The following is a 15,318-nucleotide window of genomic DNA, read 5'->3' as shown; positions in this document are numbered from 1 at the left end:
CCCATCATCAGCTGATATCATTGCCCATCAGCAGCTGATATCAATGCCCATCATCAGCTGATATCAATGCCCATCATCAGCTGATATCATTGCCCACCAGCAGCAGCTGATATCATTGCCCATCAGCAGCTGATATCAAGGCCCATCATCAGCTGATATCATTGCCCATCAGCAGCTGATATCAAGGCCCATCAGCAGCTGATATCAATGCCCATCATCAGCTGATATCAAGGCCCATCATCAGCTGATATCATTGCCCATCAGCAGCTGATATCAAGGCCCATCATCAGCTGATATCATTGCCCATCAGCAGCTGATATCAAGGCCCATCAGCAGCTGATATCAAGGCCTATCAGCAGCTGATATCATTGCCCATCAGCAGCTGATATCAATGCCCATCATCAGCTGATATCATTGCCCACCAGCAGCAGCTGCTATCATTGCCCATCAGCAGCTGATATCAAGGCCCATCATCAGCTGATATCATTGCCCATCAGCAGCTGATATCAAGGCCCATCATCAGCTGATATAATTTCCCCGTCAGTTGCTGAGACGATTTAGAAACTCGGAGGTGAAAACAGCAACTCTTGTCAGCTTGCCGACAAAGCGGCGGCACGTCACGTGGTGCGGGTCACGAGATCCCCTTGCAGTGCTGACGCGAGGCTGGGCCGACGCTTATTGAATAAACTAAAACGTAAAATAAACACTCAACTTAAACGCTCCCTCGCGGGGACCGCAGATCATCATGGTGAGTTCGGTGTTAGTGTTGCCCAGCGGGTTACATTTTTTGTGAGGTTTTTATTTTTCTTCTTCCCGTCGATCACCGCCGATCCGAGCGACCGTTTCTCGCCGCCTCGCCCAGCGGGCCTGAGCGCGGGCTTGTCGGCTTGGGCGACTGGGCGACGCCGAGGCTTCGGCCTTGTCCTGCCGGGGATCCGCTTTGACTTCCGAGGTCGTGGGTGTTTTGCATTTGTGTGTGTGTGCTGGGACGGGGTTTTTAATGGTAAAGTGTCTTAAAGAGTTAAACCACCTCCCCGCTTAATTCGCCCATCGGGGCATTAATGTTTATACGAAAATGTAATTGATTTACACGCAGTGTCTCGCCCGAGTAATTACTCGACGTTGCAATGCAATTTCCTCTTAGTTAAGGGACAACAAACGACGTTCATGTTGTAAGTACTGTACGTGCCTGGGCTGTGTCGTCCCAGGATCTCACATTGTCGTTTTAAAGATTCGTTCATGAGAAAGGGCAAACTGTGTAAAGTTGCGACCACTTAAGCTCGTCATTATGGAACGCCGGTGAAGTCACGCCTAAAATACCTTTTGATAACGCGTACATTAATGAGGTCCCACAAGATTTGTGGTTGTCAAGTTCCTTTATTAATAAAGCTTAATGTATATTCGACAACCCTGAACACATGCCCCGATACTATTTTAAGTATTGTATCTACAAGGTAAGTGTGTGTGTATCACCTACTTTTTTCACATTACATATGTACAAGCAACCATTACTGACTGGTTTCTGGTAATTGCACAGTAATTTAATAAACACTGACAGTTTTAATCGCCTTGTTTGGAAAAAAAAGTGTAATGTGAGAGATGTAAAACGTTATAATCTCAACTTGCCAGACTAAGTGGGCACATTAAAGTCTTGATTACATACGTTGCAGGAATATTATTGCAATACACTTGCGATGCATATAGCAACGTCTGCATTTAAATAAGCAATTGTAAAATAAGTGCTACATTTGACAATGTATTCACTTGGAATTAATTTACAAGTCCAGTAAAGCATCTAAAATATATTTCTTTAAATCCTGTAAAGCATCCAAATATGAGCATTTGTAATGAAGAACATCTGTCATGTGTGGAAGTCAAAATGTAAATGTGTTTTATCTGCGATAGCTGCAACAATACCTATCAACTACTTTTGAATAAATCACTTGGTTTATTGAAACAAAATGACCCCAACGTTACAAGTCTACGCACTCAAATTAGTATTACATATTTTATTTTTTAGAAAGACACGAAAGTGCACACAGTCCTCAAAGCTTAATATCGGCCAATATATGTCACCTATTTTAAGTGCTTAACAGAGGTCACCTGTTTTTAAGTGTTAGAAGTGTTACATTTTAATACGTGTTTGCCGTTATAAAACATTGAAAATGCGTAGTGCCTACAGAAGGAGTTACACACAAAACGATAACAAAGTGCCCTTTGTTGGTAGTTACTGTTGACTATGACAAGTCACATGTTTTACATGTGATATGTGCATAAGAGCCTCTCCTCTTGTAATTGCCATTATGAAACAAGCCCCATCAGTCGCCAAGGCACAAATCTAAGCTGAAGAATGTCACACTGCTGGGTCTCGTACAGTCACAGTAGCTACTCATCCCGGAGAAGGCATTCTGGCTGCCGATGGACACGCTTAAAGCTGCGGCTGTAAGTTTGTGCAGGCTCGTGGTTTGCGCACCATCATTATCACAGCAAAACATTAACCCCAGCTGAAAAGTGTGTGCCTTAACATGAAAATGCAACCTTTTTTCCAAAGTAAAGTGGAGCTTCTCTGAACGGTGTAAACGTGTTGGCTGGAATGTTTTTTTTATTGTAACTATTCGGTGGTGGTGTTTACACTAACTTAGCAATGTCATGAGTTGAGTAATTTTGCACGTGATGTGTTACATTTGCATGTGCCAGATTTGTGTCGCCTTATGACAGGATTATCTAACATATTTGCTGTGGTGATACAGGAGTAACAATTATTTGATGGTAATTTGAATGTAAAATGTGTACGTATTTGAATCGACACAATTCGTCAAGAAAACTGCCTTCAAGAAATTGATGTAATAGGTAACGTGCTATGAATGTAAGGGTCATTGCCGAACTTGTATAACTGATCGTACTTTTAAAGTGGTGTTATTGATGAATGTAAGTTTTTGTTATTTGTGCTTGTTCACTAATGCCAATGCACTATCACCAAACGATTTGTAAAACATTTTTTTTATGATCTGCTACTGATTTACAAGGCGGTGATGACTTTCTTAAATTCGGCTATCACAAGCTTGATGTGTATAGCCCTTTTGTCAGTCTTTTGCCAAATGAGGGTCTCCCTATGCCATGGGGTTTTGTGGAGGTTAGTTGATTATACTTCATCATGCAAGTCAGTGCAGGTTTGTGAAGGCGTGGAGCATAGGCGTAGTGTCATCGAAGCACAGTACAACAATATATTTTCTGGCCCTCTGCTGCCAACAGCATCGCCTCATAGTCTATAACAGCCTGTTTACGCATGGTGGTTGACCCTCCATGCACGAGCCAGGCCCAAACTTATTTTCTGAGATTTGATCAGGCACATTTGGGGAAATTTGGTCATAGGTTTTAAAATGAGACATGAAATTGATAAAAATGTTCTACATTACTTTGTTATCAACCAAAAATTATGTACCGAAAGACCCAAAGAATGTGAATAAAAATTACGTGCATAATAAAACATTATTTTCAGCTGGTGTGCTGTGATTTGTTTATTATATAGCAGTGGCTACTTAACTATTCAAACAGTGTTATAAACAATGTATATAGTGGGTGCATTGATGAAATAATCGGGGCTGTTATGGAGTTGGGTTTCCACACAGGGCATAGTACAATGTGAATGTGTTTATATTGAAGATAATTGCATTTTCCTGTGCGGCATGCCTATCTTATGTATTTCATCTCGAAAATTCTTATGTTTGCGGCTGTGACAGAGTTTCCTCACGGGACTGCTGGGCCCTTCTTGCGAGATCGACATTGTGTTGGATGGAGCGGAGACCAGAAAGACTGCTGAGAGTAAGACTGAGGATGGAAAGGTGGAGAAACACTTTTTGTACTTTGACGGCGAGTCCGTCTCCGGAAAGGTAAGTTCTGTTGCTTTCCTTAAGTGTATTGCAGTGAAATAAATGTAAAAGTAAATTATGCATTTACATTGTTTAAGTAAATTAAGCATTCATATTTTTTCTATCTATATATTTTTTAACAGTACAAAGTATAGAGTTATTGCTTCCTATTTTTTTTACTTGTGGTTTGTTGGCAGGTGAACATCACCATGAAGCAGTCGGGGAAGAGGCTGGAGCACAATGGCATAAGGATAGAGTTTATTGGACAGATTGGTATGTCTTATATAATTTTTATTGCAACAAACTATACGAAATGTGTAGTCTAAAAAAAACCCGATGGGCACTGTAGCTATAGCTTGGTCAATACTGTACGTACAAGTGGACATTGTAATATTCCTTTACATTTTTTTTTTTATCATTGACAGCCCGATGTCAAGCACAGTTTGATGAATGCCTCTCGATGGCGTGTTAGTCATGGGGGTTGTTTGACAATACTTACAGTGAGGGGAAAAAAGTATTTGATCCCCTGCTGATTTTGTACGTTTGCCCACTGACAAAGAAATGATCAGTCTATAATTTTAATGGTAGGTTTATTTGAACAGTGAGAGACAGAATAACAACAAAAAATCCCGAAAAACGCATGTCAAAATGTTATAAATTGATTTGCATTTTAATGAGGGAAATACGTATTTGACCCCCTCTCAATCAGAAAGATTTCTGGCTCCCAGGTGTCTTTTATACAGGTAACAAGCTGAGATTAGGAGCACACTCTTAAAGGGAGTGCTCCTAATCTCAGCTTGTTACCTGTAGAAAAGACACCTGTCCACAGAAGCAATCAATCAGATTCCAAACTCTCCACCACGGCCAAGACCAAAGAGCTCTCCAAGGATGTCAGGGACAAGATTGTAGACCTACACAAGGCTGGAATGGGCTACAAGACCATTGCCAAGAAGCTTGGTGAGAAGGTGACAACAGTTGGTGCGATTATTCGCAAATGGAAGAAACACAAAAGAAATGTCAATCTCCCTCGGCCTGGGGCTCCATGCAAGATCTCACCTCGTGGAGTTGCAATGATCATGAGAACGGTGAGGAATCAGCCCAGAACTACACGGGAGGAACTTGTCAATGATCTCAAGGCAGCTGGGACCATAGTCACCAAGAAAACAATTGGTAACACACTACGCCGTGAAGGACTGAAATCCTGCAGCGCCCGCAAGGTCCCCCTGCTCAAGAAAGCACATATACATGCCCGTCTGAAGTTTGCCAATGAACATCTGAATGATTCAGAGGACAACTGGGTGAAAGTGTTGTGGTCAGATGAGACCAAAATGGAGCTCTTTGGCATCAACTTAACTCGCCGTTTTAAAGATTTCGTGACTGCAATGATTCATCTTCTTTGGTTCTTTCGGTAAAGTCACGTACAATGAGAATAAAATAATAAATTGATAAAATAAAATAACACAATAATATTCTCACGACGTTTCGGCCACAACACAAGCGGCCTTCATCAGGTGAAGGGACGAGACTGTCTGGTAGGACAGCGCTGGAGTGTCCTACCAGACAGTCTCGTCCCTTCACCTGATGAAGGCCGCTTGTGTTGTGGCCGAAACGTCGTGAGAATATTATTGTGTTATTTTATTTTATCAATTTATTATTTTATTCTCATTCTACGTGACTTTACCGAAAGAACCAAAGAAGGTTAACTCGCCGTGTTTGGAGGAGGAGGAATGCTGCCTATGACCCCAAGAACACCATCCCCACCGTCAAACATGGAGGTGGAAACTTTATGCTTTGGGGGTGTTTTTCTGCTAAGGGGACAGAACAACTTCACCGCATCAAAGGGACAATGGACGGGGCCATGTACCATCAAATCTTGGGTGAGAACCTCCTTCCCTCAGCCAGGGCATTGGAAATGGGTCGTGGATGGGTATTCCAGCATGACAATGACCCAAAACACACGGCCAAGGCAACAAAGGAGTGGCTCAAGAAAGAAGCACATTAAGGTCCTGGAGTGGCCTAGCCAGTCTCCAGACCTTAATCCCATAGAAAATCTGTGGAGGGAGCTGAAGGTTCGAGTTGGGACAAAATCTCTCCTGAGATGTGTGCAAATTTGGTGGCCAACTACAAGAAACGTCTGACCTCTGTGATTGCCAACAAGGGTTTTGGCACCAAGTACTAAGTCATGTTTTGCAGAGGGGTCAAATACTTATTTCTCTCATTAAAATGCAAATCAATGTATAACATTTTTGACATGCGTTGTTCTGGATTTTGTTGTTATTCTGTCTCACTGTTCAAATAAACCTACTATTAAATTTATAGACTGATCATTTCTTTGTCAGTGGGCAAACGTACAAAATCAGCAGGGGATCAAATACTTTTTTCCCTCACTGTAATTATGGTAAGTGCGAGTTTGGCGAAGGTGGGGTCCAGGGACCAGTTCAGATGTCACTTGCCAGTTATGTCAGCAATGGCTGGGATTTTAACTTGGGTTCACTGTGTTCACAGCGCAGTGTGCTAACCACTGCACCTCTGTTCCCCAAAAATAATTACGTGCTGATTTGCTTAATCTCTCTTTACCCTTAACCCCTCATGTTGTGTCCAGCCCTCTTCACATGCCTGACTCTGTCTCATATGTCGCTGTAACTATTGTCTCCACCAGCTATTGTTTAGCTCTTGCTGATGTCTCAGTACAGTATCTTGTCTTACCATATCTCTTTCCTCTAATATCATCATACCTTCACTCAACTGTTGTTTGTTTTTTATCGTGGATTTTTCCTGTTATCAAATACTTTTTTGTCTCATAAAAAAAACACGTTATTGGTCATCTTCAGCTGCACACCCATATTAACTATTTGGTATAAAGCCAGACATAGCCTCGCAGCCTGTAACACCGGTTATGCATGGTGGTTGCTCCATCCCAGAACTATCCAGGCTCTCCCTTGCTTGGCTGTAAAGGACTGATTTAATGGTGTGCATTTCTATTTATTTCGATTTATTTAGTCATGGTGTAATTGCAGTAGAGGTCAATGCAACGCAATCCATCGTAACGTACTCCTACGCTTCCCCATCTCTTCTCCCGCACCTTCACCATCCCTCACGGACCGGCATGGTTACGTATAGTCACATAACCCCCATGAGCTGCACAGCATGGGGGGAGGAGCGCCTTCATTTGTAACAGTGGATTGACAAAAAGTCCGTACATGTGCATGCGGCCAACTAGCAAGCAAACAATTATGTTCACACTTGCCGCACGGTTCTGTCGCTCGTGTCGTTTCAGAGCTATTTTATGACAAGAGCAACACCCACGAGTTTGTGAGTTTGGTGAAGGAGCTGGCTTTGCCCGGGGAGCTCACGCAGAGCCGCAGCTACGACTTTGACTTCATGCAGGTGGAGAAGCCCTATGAGTCGTACACCGGCACCAACGTGCGTCTCCGGTGAGTTAACTCGCCCACGAGATTTTTTTTCCGACCCCCCCCCCCCCCCATGCCCAAGCTGCGTGTGGCGCTGACGTTTTTATAAATAAATAAATAAATACACCGTTTAAAAATAAATTGATGCAAACCGACACACCTGATGACGACCGTTTGTGTTATGGTCGAAACGTCGTGAGAATTTTTATTGTTTTTTATATATATTTTATTGTTTCCCTTCAACGTGACTTTACCGAAAGAGCTAAGAATATGAAAAATGACCATCGCTGTACATTCAGCTTGGCCGTTGATTGTTTTTCTTAAAATGAGGTGCATACCAATAGAGGTATAGCATTGACTGCAGTCAAGTCAAGAAGAAAGTTTGCAACGATATACATTACTGTGACTATATGGGATCAAACTTTTTTGGCATATCTGGAGTATCACCACAGCTGTTGTAAAATTCCCCTATTCCGTTTGATCAGATCTAGATACTCGAGCATCTCATACCAAAGAACAGTCCAATATCTGTTACGTCTGAAGATAAAAAAAAATAGTCATTACGTGCTTGCTATGAATGTGTCGAGTGACACACCAAACACCCTTGCGATATTCGATCTGAAAGGACCATCTAGGTAAAATATTTTTTACGAAAAAAGTGGTACATTTATTGCTGTTTTTGTCGTTCTCCGTGTCAAGAAGCCAACACATGGTGAACAAAGAAGTACGTTCTCTCGGGGTACGTTAGCGTGTGCAGATTATTGTACTCTTGTTTTTTTTTTTTGGTAAAGTCACGTAGGTAAAAAATAAAAATAAATGAAAACAACTAAATTAATTCACGACGTTTCGGAGGCAACACAAGCTTCCTTCCGTGTGCAGATTAGTCTGGGCTTGAGAATGTGCCTCATTTGCATACTGTAGTATATATGCATTATAAGAATTCCACTTTTGACGAAGTGATGTCAGAAAAAGAGAATACAAATGTACAAAAACATCTAAATTAGATCATTCTCTTACAGGTGTGGTATATGGACGTTTGAGTGTTATTCCCTCATACCTGGGTTTTCTCTGAGTATTCCCCCTTCCTTTCGTATGCAAACCACTCATTGAAATGAAATTCACCAATGCAACCCAATCCAAGACCCCCTTCTCAAAAGTATTTTGTCACTGAGTAATGCTTTTCTAGGTAAACAAATAATATGATTATTATAATTACTATAGTCTCATTATGTTGTGCATTCCCATTTAGTGAAAGTCTATCTTGACCTGAATGACTGCTCAAATACATGTTTTTAAATTGCATTTGCACATGCACGTGTCTTCCTAATGTCTGGCTGTGCGAGTAGGTATTATTTGAAAGTGACAATCGCCCGCCGTTTGACGGACATTGTGAAGGAGTACGAGCTTGTGGTTCACCAGCTCTCCACATACCCCGACGTCAACAGCTCCATTAAGATGGAGGTGGGCATCGAGGACTGCCTTCACATCGAGTTTGAGTACAACAAGTCCAAGTGAGTCCACGTTTCAGTTAATACCCTGCATTCAAATCGTATGAAGCAGGAGGTGGCCAGTTAAACTAAATACTTTTTTTTTATTTTAGCAGGTAAGGCCCACCGAGCTATATAACTCTTTTTCAGAAGCGACCTGGCCACAAATGATAGCTCAAGGGAAGTGGCTTATCACTTGGAAAATCATAGTAGCAGCGACATAGTCTAAATGCGTGTTTCGAAATGTGGAGGGAAAAACGGGAGGACCCGGACAAAAAAATCTACGTGACAATGGAAAGAGCCTGCAATCTCCAAATATACAAGCATTAGGGTGGGGATCAAACCCACGACCTGTATACCAGGCGAGGTCGTTAACATCTCGCCACCGTGGCACCCCAGTTGGCTTGTCAGAGCACGAAGTGGCTTCCAAGGGAATGAAGTATTCCTCACACTGAAAACAATACACTTGATTGAGATAATCTGCTCTTTTTGAACCTCTGAAAACCCTCTAGAAAATGTAATAGGAAACATTGAACTTATTGGGACCATTGGCTTCACTCAGAGACCCACACTGTCTGCTGTCACAATAACATCAACACAGCCCCACCCATCACAAATATATTTAAGCCATGTGCGGTACACGTCGGTATTTCCTGAATCAACGTGCGTTCACCAAAACATGGAGATCTTCCTTTTCAGTGACAGGAAACACTTATTGTTTTGAATCAACTTGGTTTTCAAAAACAATGTTTTAGTTCTCCGGTGTGGAAATTATACATTTTTACTGATAATGTAAATGTTCGCGATTCCACCGGAATCGCCGTTGAAACAACGGCCAATTTCAGCTTGGCATTTAGGCAAGATGTGTGGCCAAGTCCAGTGGCAGCATCATTGCAGTGTATTGTTGGTGCCTAGGTCATGTTTTAATGGCGATTCTAGTAAATACCAGCCGCACCACCGGGGACTTCCACTGGGAATATTTCACCACCCGCACTGCCACTGGGACTTCCGAGGCTACCACTTGGACTACTGGTACCACCAGAATTCCTGGGACTACCATTAAGACTACTTGGACAAATGGGACTACCATCGGGACCACCAGAACTGCCACCATGACCCACGGCAGCACCAATTTGACCGCTCGGACCACAGGGACTAATACTCGGATTCGCTGGAACTAATACTGGAATATCCATGACTACTACTACTTGGACTATAGGAACTACCATATCATTTGATGCTGACTCGTGCATGTAAGGAGTTGCCCTGATGAAAATTGCAATTCCTGCTGGAAAAATGCAGAATGGAATGGTATGAATCTAATGTGATTCCTGCAAGAATATGCCAGCTCTAGTCATCGATAACATTATAACATTTTCCTTTCAGTTAGTTGATTGCTGATGTGGAAACGACTAAAAAGCTGTAGAAATTATGATCTTTGATAGGTAATGACCATGTGTGAAGTGTTATATGCGTGCAAGTGTGATGGTTGATGGTTTTGGCATTGCTGTGCAGGTATCACCTGAAGGATGTGATTGTGGGTAAAATCTACTTCCTGCTTGTAAGGATCAAAATCCAGCACATGGAACTGCAGCTCATCAAGAAGGAGATCACGGGTGGCGGTGAGTCAGGACAGTGTTGTGGCTGAGAGCCTAGGACAACACTCATTCATCACAATATCGAATGTCGTTTCATTAATTTAGTTAACTGCATCCACATGCGCTTTCAAATGCAGTTAATACAAATTACTCATTAACTTAATATAGCATGATCCCATTCACGTTATGGGATTCTATTCACATGAATGACGCTGTATATAAATGAAACGTCGTACTTGGCTTGTTGGGGTGGTGGCAGGTTTAACGACATTTATATTTACGCGCTCTAACCCCAACAAACCTTTATTGTTAATAAAATGGAAGTATTATTTACAGTTTTATTCCAATTCCAATGACACTTCACTGCTCGGGTGAAACACAGATGTCAGTTTTAGTGTCCATGTGACTACTGGGCATGCATTGGTGACTAAAGATCTGATACCAATGGGTTTATTTGTTGTCGCTGCAGGTCCAAGCACGACCACAGAAAGCGAGACCATCGCCAAGTACGAGATTATGGACGGTGCCCCCGTCAAGGGTGAGTGGTTTGTGAGTGTCTGTCTGAACTCGTCAACAAAATAAAGAAGCATACAATACACCTCATGGCTTCCAATATTTCAATAAAACAGGTTATGCTCTTTGGTTCTTTTGGTAAAGTCACGTAGATATAAAAATAAATAATAAATATTATTTACTTTTCTAATAAATAAATATGATTTACTTTTCTATCTACGTGACTTTACCGAAAGAACCAAAGAGTATGAATTCCTGCAGTCACGGAAGCTGCAAATAAAAACAGGTTATATTATATATTATTTTATGGGATAGAATGACAATTTCAAAATAAAACTTCATTCAAAACTTGACAGCTATTAGCACTCAAGCGTTGTAATACATTATAACCACTGTGCTGCGTATGTACGTGTGTACATGCAGAGCCCTTTTGTCAATCCACTGCTGGGATGAAGGCATTTGCCACACTTCGAGTTGTGGTTGGTTATTCGACAATGTTTCATCACGCTGGTGAATGTGGGTTGGTGAAGGAGGGAAGGTTAGATGTGGTAGCATAGTCCAGTACAGCATAGAGTTTGCTGCACTGCCCTCTGATGTTCATGTCATAGCATAACCCCACAGTCTTTGCTGTGTAAAATGCTTGTATAAAAAAACTGGGCTACTGAATGCCTGCGCGTTTGTAACCACCCGAACTCCTGTGGCCCACACAGGAGAGTCCATCCCCATCCGACTCTTCCTCGCCGGCTACGATCTCTCCCCCACCATGAGAGACGTCAACAAGAAGTTCTCTGTGCGTTACTTCATCAACCTGGTGCTCATCGATGAGGAAGACCGGCGATACTTCAAGCAGCAGGTGCGTGGCAGGTGTAGGACGTGGGAAAACGCGGACGCATGGCGAGAGCGGGACTGACCGTGTGCCTGCTTTTTCCCCGTCACCAAATTTCATCCACGTATAGTGTATTGTTTAAATTTCACCCGCACGTGTAGTGTATTTATTAGCCATGTTGCTTGTCAATCGAGAGCTTGCCAATCAAGATAGGATTTGGTAGGACTACAAAAAATTGACATCGCCCGGGGGGGATCATAAGGGTTAGAGGTTTATGAGCATGGTTATAATTTGGAAATGTTTTAAATCTCTCCACCTGTGTGTGAATAAAGTCGATTGTAAGTGTGGTATGAGGCTAAAAGAGGTCACAAGTTAATCTTAAATAACTTTTGAACCCTTTTTAACAGCTGAAACTGGGTAAGGCAGCAGGAGTGTCCTAACATTCCTGCTGAAGTGTTGAAAGAAGGTGGCTAACAGATGCTGGAGTAGCTGTATAATCAAAGCTGTATGGGATAGAGGGAGCATTTCCCACATAATTGGAAATAGTCCATGGTCATACCATTACATAAGATGACAAATAAGGAGTGTACTAACTAGAGACACATTTACTGAGAAATCTAAGGAAAGGGTTTACTAGGGTTTTGCTAAATAGAATAAACGGGCAGAAAAAAGTACACTTAAGAGAAAGCAAGTGTGGGATCATGTAATTGGGAAGATAAGTGTTCATATTCTTAGCTCTTTCGGTAAAGTCACGTTGAAGGGAAACAATAAAATAATAAAATATATATAAAACAATAAAAAAATAAAAACAAAAAAATAAAAAGATAAGTGTTGCTTTTTCTCGCTCTGCGCACCAATTGTATATATGTTTAATTTATTTCGCACCGTATGTAGCCAACTGTGCTAATCGGAGGTGCAGGGGAAGGACAACAAACTCAACACAACATGCAGTTCTAAAGAAATTCGTTTTCAATCTAGATTTAAAAGTGCATAGCTCCAGTGGCTTCCTCATATCGGAAGGTTGAGGATTCCAGATGGCCGCAGAAGTGCATCTTAAAGCGCGCGATGCAGTAACCATCTTCATTTAAATTTTGACAGGTAGAGGCATGATGGATATATGTACGTTTTACTCGGAGTGTGTTGGGCTGTTCACAGGAGGTGGTGTTATGGAGGAAGGCTCCAGAGAAGATGAAGAGAAGACCATACGCATACCATTATGAATCAACCCAGGATGCCCATCAAGCTGAGATCTGATGTTTCACTGGCCAGCCCTTGCATCTGTCCTGATTAACCCATCGCTACCTGCCAACTTCCCCTTGTGTGTCCACGTGCAGGCTGTGTGATTTGGAGGTTTTACCAAATTCTTTGTTTTTTTTTTTTTGCATGATTTGGACATGAACACCGAACTTTCACATTCCGGCACATCCTTGTCTCAGTTTCCTCACTATTTGAGACCTGGGAAACATGGTGGTGAAAGTTCATCTCGGTTTCAAAGTAAAACTGTGAGCAAAGTCATTTCATTTGGATGTGTTTCTTATGTGTTTGGCAGTACATATTCATACATAAAGTCATGTTTTTGTTTTCTCAAGTAATGCTTAATTTTTCACAAACGTGTTATACTTTGTTTTGCACATTTTACTGGATTATCTTGATCGTTTTTGCAATTTTCGTTTTTCCCATAATCGGTTATAATCTAAAAGGTTATTTGTATTTTGTCCAATTCTGATTGTAATGGTTATGCGTATTAGTTTTTAACAATATCACAATAAGGAAATTTGCTTATCATGCACTGTGCGAGGCACTGCATCATTTCGTTTGGAGGCTATGCATTAGCCAAATTAAGATGCAGGTTTATTCGGTTTAAAATTAGGCACAACATTAAAACATAGCACTTTATGCCCACAAACAATTTTAAAGTATCATGCAATTGCAAGCACATCTTACATTACCGTCTTTCAATGAGAGATAAAAAAATAAATAATGAAGATCATTTTGGTTTACATTTGCTGTCTACTTGTCAGTTACCACCGAAATTGCAACATTTTATTTGTAAAAAAAAAGTGCAGCAGTAATGTCAGCTTAAAGAAGATATCGCATATTCACCGATATCCAAGGATTAATCTGCTGTGTATGTCATCAGTGCTGCTGTGTGATTACCCTGCCCGTGTTAGGTCTTGCACACGTGTACTTATTTAGAACCGCATGCCCTCTTGTCATCAGATGAACTTTGTTATTGTCTTCAATCACGTCCATGGTTATATATGTACCCTTGTCTGCATGTTCTTCAATCAAATCGCAGTACTGTAGAACACTGAACCATCAAGCAGTCGGCAAAGGTTACAAAAAAAGTTGTATATAGCCATCATAAACTTGTATAAAACTCTATCTTTAACATACCACAAATACATATTACCAAGAATAGCGCCTGAATATCTAGAAGTTCAGTGACTTTATTGACATGCAGTTCTCGCATATTATGCATTTGTTTAAACCTTCAGATCATGCTCCATACGTGCTATACACTTGATATGATGCGGTGTGTATGCATCCTCTCTATCGACATATGCTAACATGACAGCTAAAGTCAATTGCTAGTCGGCATCGGGCAAAGTCCAAATCTGATGTATTTCACTCGATTGTAAAACACTTGACTTGAAAAGGCAAAATGTCATTGTGACACTTGGTATATTGGGGTATTAATGGCATGAAGGTCCTTTAAAAAAATATATACATTTATATAAATGTTTATTCATAAGGAAGCCATTCTTAAAGGGTGATTGTGGCGCTTGACAAAAGGGCATTCTAAAAAAAAAAATTGTGCTGTATTAACAAAGGTTGTGCTGCCAATTCCAAATGTTTTTGCCTTCATTTTCTGAGCTGTTATCAAAGCATGCTTGTTAAACGCTTAATATGCAGTATAAAAAGCAAAGTTTTTTTGTACATTGTGTGCCAGTGTAATGGTTTTCTTGCTTAAATGACACGCAGTCCACTACTACACGCAGTAATCGAAGTACGAGCAGTGTGGCTGGCTTTACTGTTATTTAGCAACTGCAGATTAAGAGCTATGACTTATGCCAAACGACAACACGTGAATGGGAATGGTTATATAAATATTATATTCTTGGTTCTTTCGGTAAAGTTACGTAGAAGGAAAACAATAAAATAATAAAAATATAAAACAAAATTCTCAAGACGTATATAAATATTGGCAATGTGAACTGCTAAATATAGGTATTTCAGGCATATTTTTGTGTTATTTCAAATTAAACAACACCTTTCCCTTTGTTTCTGCATTTTATGCAAATAAAATTGCTAATTGAGCATTTTACACGGGTTCTTGTATTGGAGACCAAATAGCTTGTGGTTAAGACGCTACCTGCTACGATTGCACTAAGAAGCCATTTTTATGAAGTGGTTTTTGCTAACCTGAAGACTGAACCTGGCGAACCGAGTTCCGATCGCTGGTTTAATTCCCCGATCGTCTGTTTGCGAGCGATATTGCAACCGATTTAACCTGGACTGACCAGCTTCGTGGAGCGTGGTCAAACAAACCACCATGACTGCCCATGGCACGGGGGGGGGGAGGATTCAACTTCAGCGGTTTGGATTCAGGGG

At 41.2% G+C, this 15,318-nt stretch overlaps 1 protein-coding gene across 2 annotated transcripts; it reads left to right on the top strand.

Moving 5' to 3' along the window:
• The first annotated feature begins 589 nt into the window (after positions 1-589).
• LOC116940287 (vacuolar protein sorting-associated protein 26A) lies at positions 590-15,031 on the top strand. 2 transcript variants are annotated; one of them, XM_032949901.2, is made up of 9 exons: positions 590-748; positions 3,741-3,890; positions 4,067-4,142; positions 7,147-7,303; positions 8,626-8,790; positions 10,282-10,388; positions 10,834-10,902; positions 11,588-11,730; positions 12,859-15,031. In XM_032949901.2, exons 1-9 carry the CDS (start codon positions 746-748, stop codon positions 12,955-12,957), a joined length of 969 nt encoding a protein of 322 aa, XP_032805792.1. In that variant the 5' UTR covers positions 590-745; the 3' UTR covers positions 12,958-15,031. The 2 variants fall into 2 exon arrangements, with proteins under 2 accessions (XP_032805792.1, XP_032805791.1); XM_032949900.2 differs by lacking the exon at positions 590-748 and adding an exon at positions 1,457-2,442.
• The last annotated feature ends 287 nt before the right edge of the window (positions 15,032-15,318 follow it).

This window comes from Petromyzon marinus, chromosome 8 (genome assembly GCF_048934315.1).
Source record: "Petromyzon marinus isolate PM22_M1 ecotype Great Lakes invasive population chromosome 8, UKy_Petmar_22M1.pri1.0, whole genome shotgun sequence".
Taxonomy (NCBI): domain Eukaryota; kingdom Metazoa; phylum Chordata; class Hyperoartia; order Petromyzontiformes; family Petromyzontidae; genus Petromyzon; species Petromyzon marinus.
This window is presented reverse-complemented; position numbering and strand designations above follow the sequence as displayed.

What these genes read in the sequence shown, in the direction of transcription:
- LOC116940287 (XM_032949900.2), top strand. Translation starts at nt 2,419, where the DNA reads ATGGACACGCTTAAAGCTGCGGCT. An exon ending in GCGAGTCCGTCTCCGGAAAG is followed by an intron (nt 3,891 to 4,066) that starts GTAAGTTCTGTT and finishes GTTTGTTGGCAG; the next exon opens with GTGAACATCACCATGAAGCA. An exon ending in GGACGGTGCCCCCGTCAAGG is followed by an intron (nt 10,903 to 11,587) that starts GTGAGTGGTTTG and finishes TGGCCCACACAG; the next exon opens with GAGAGTCCATCCCCATCCGA.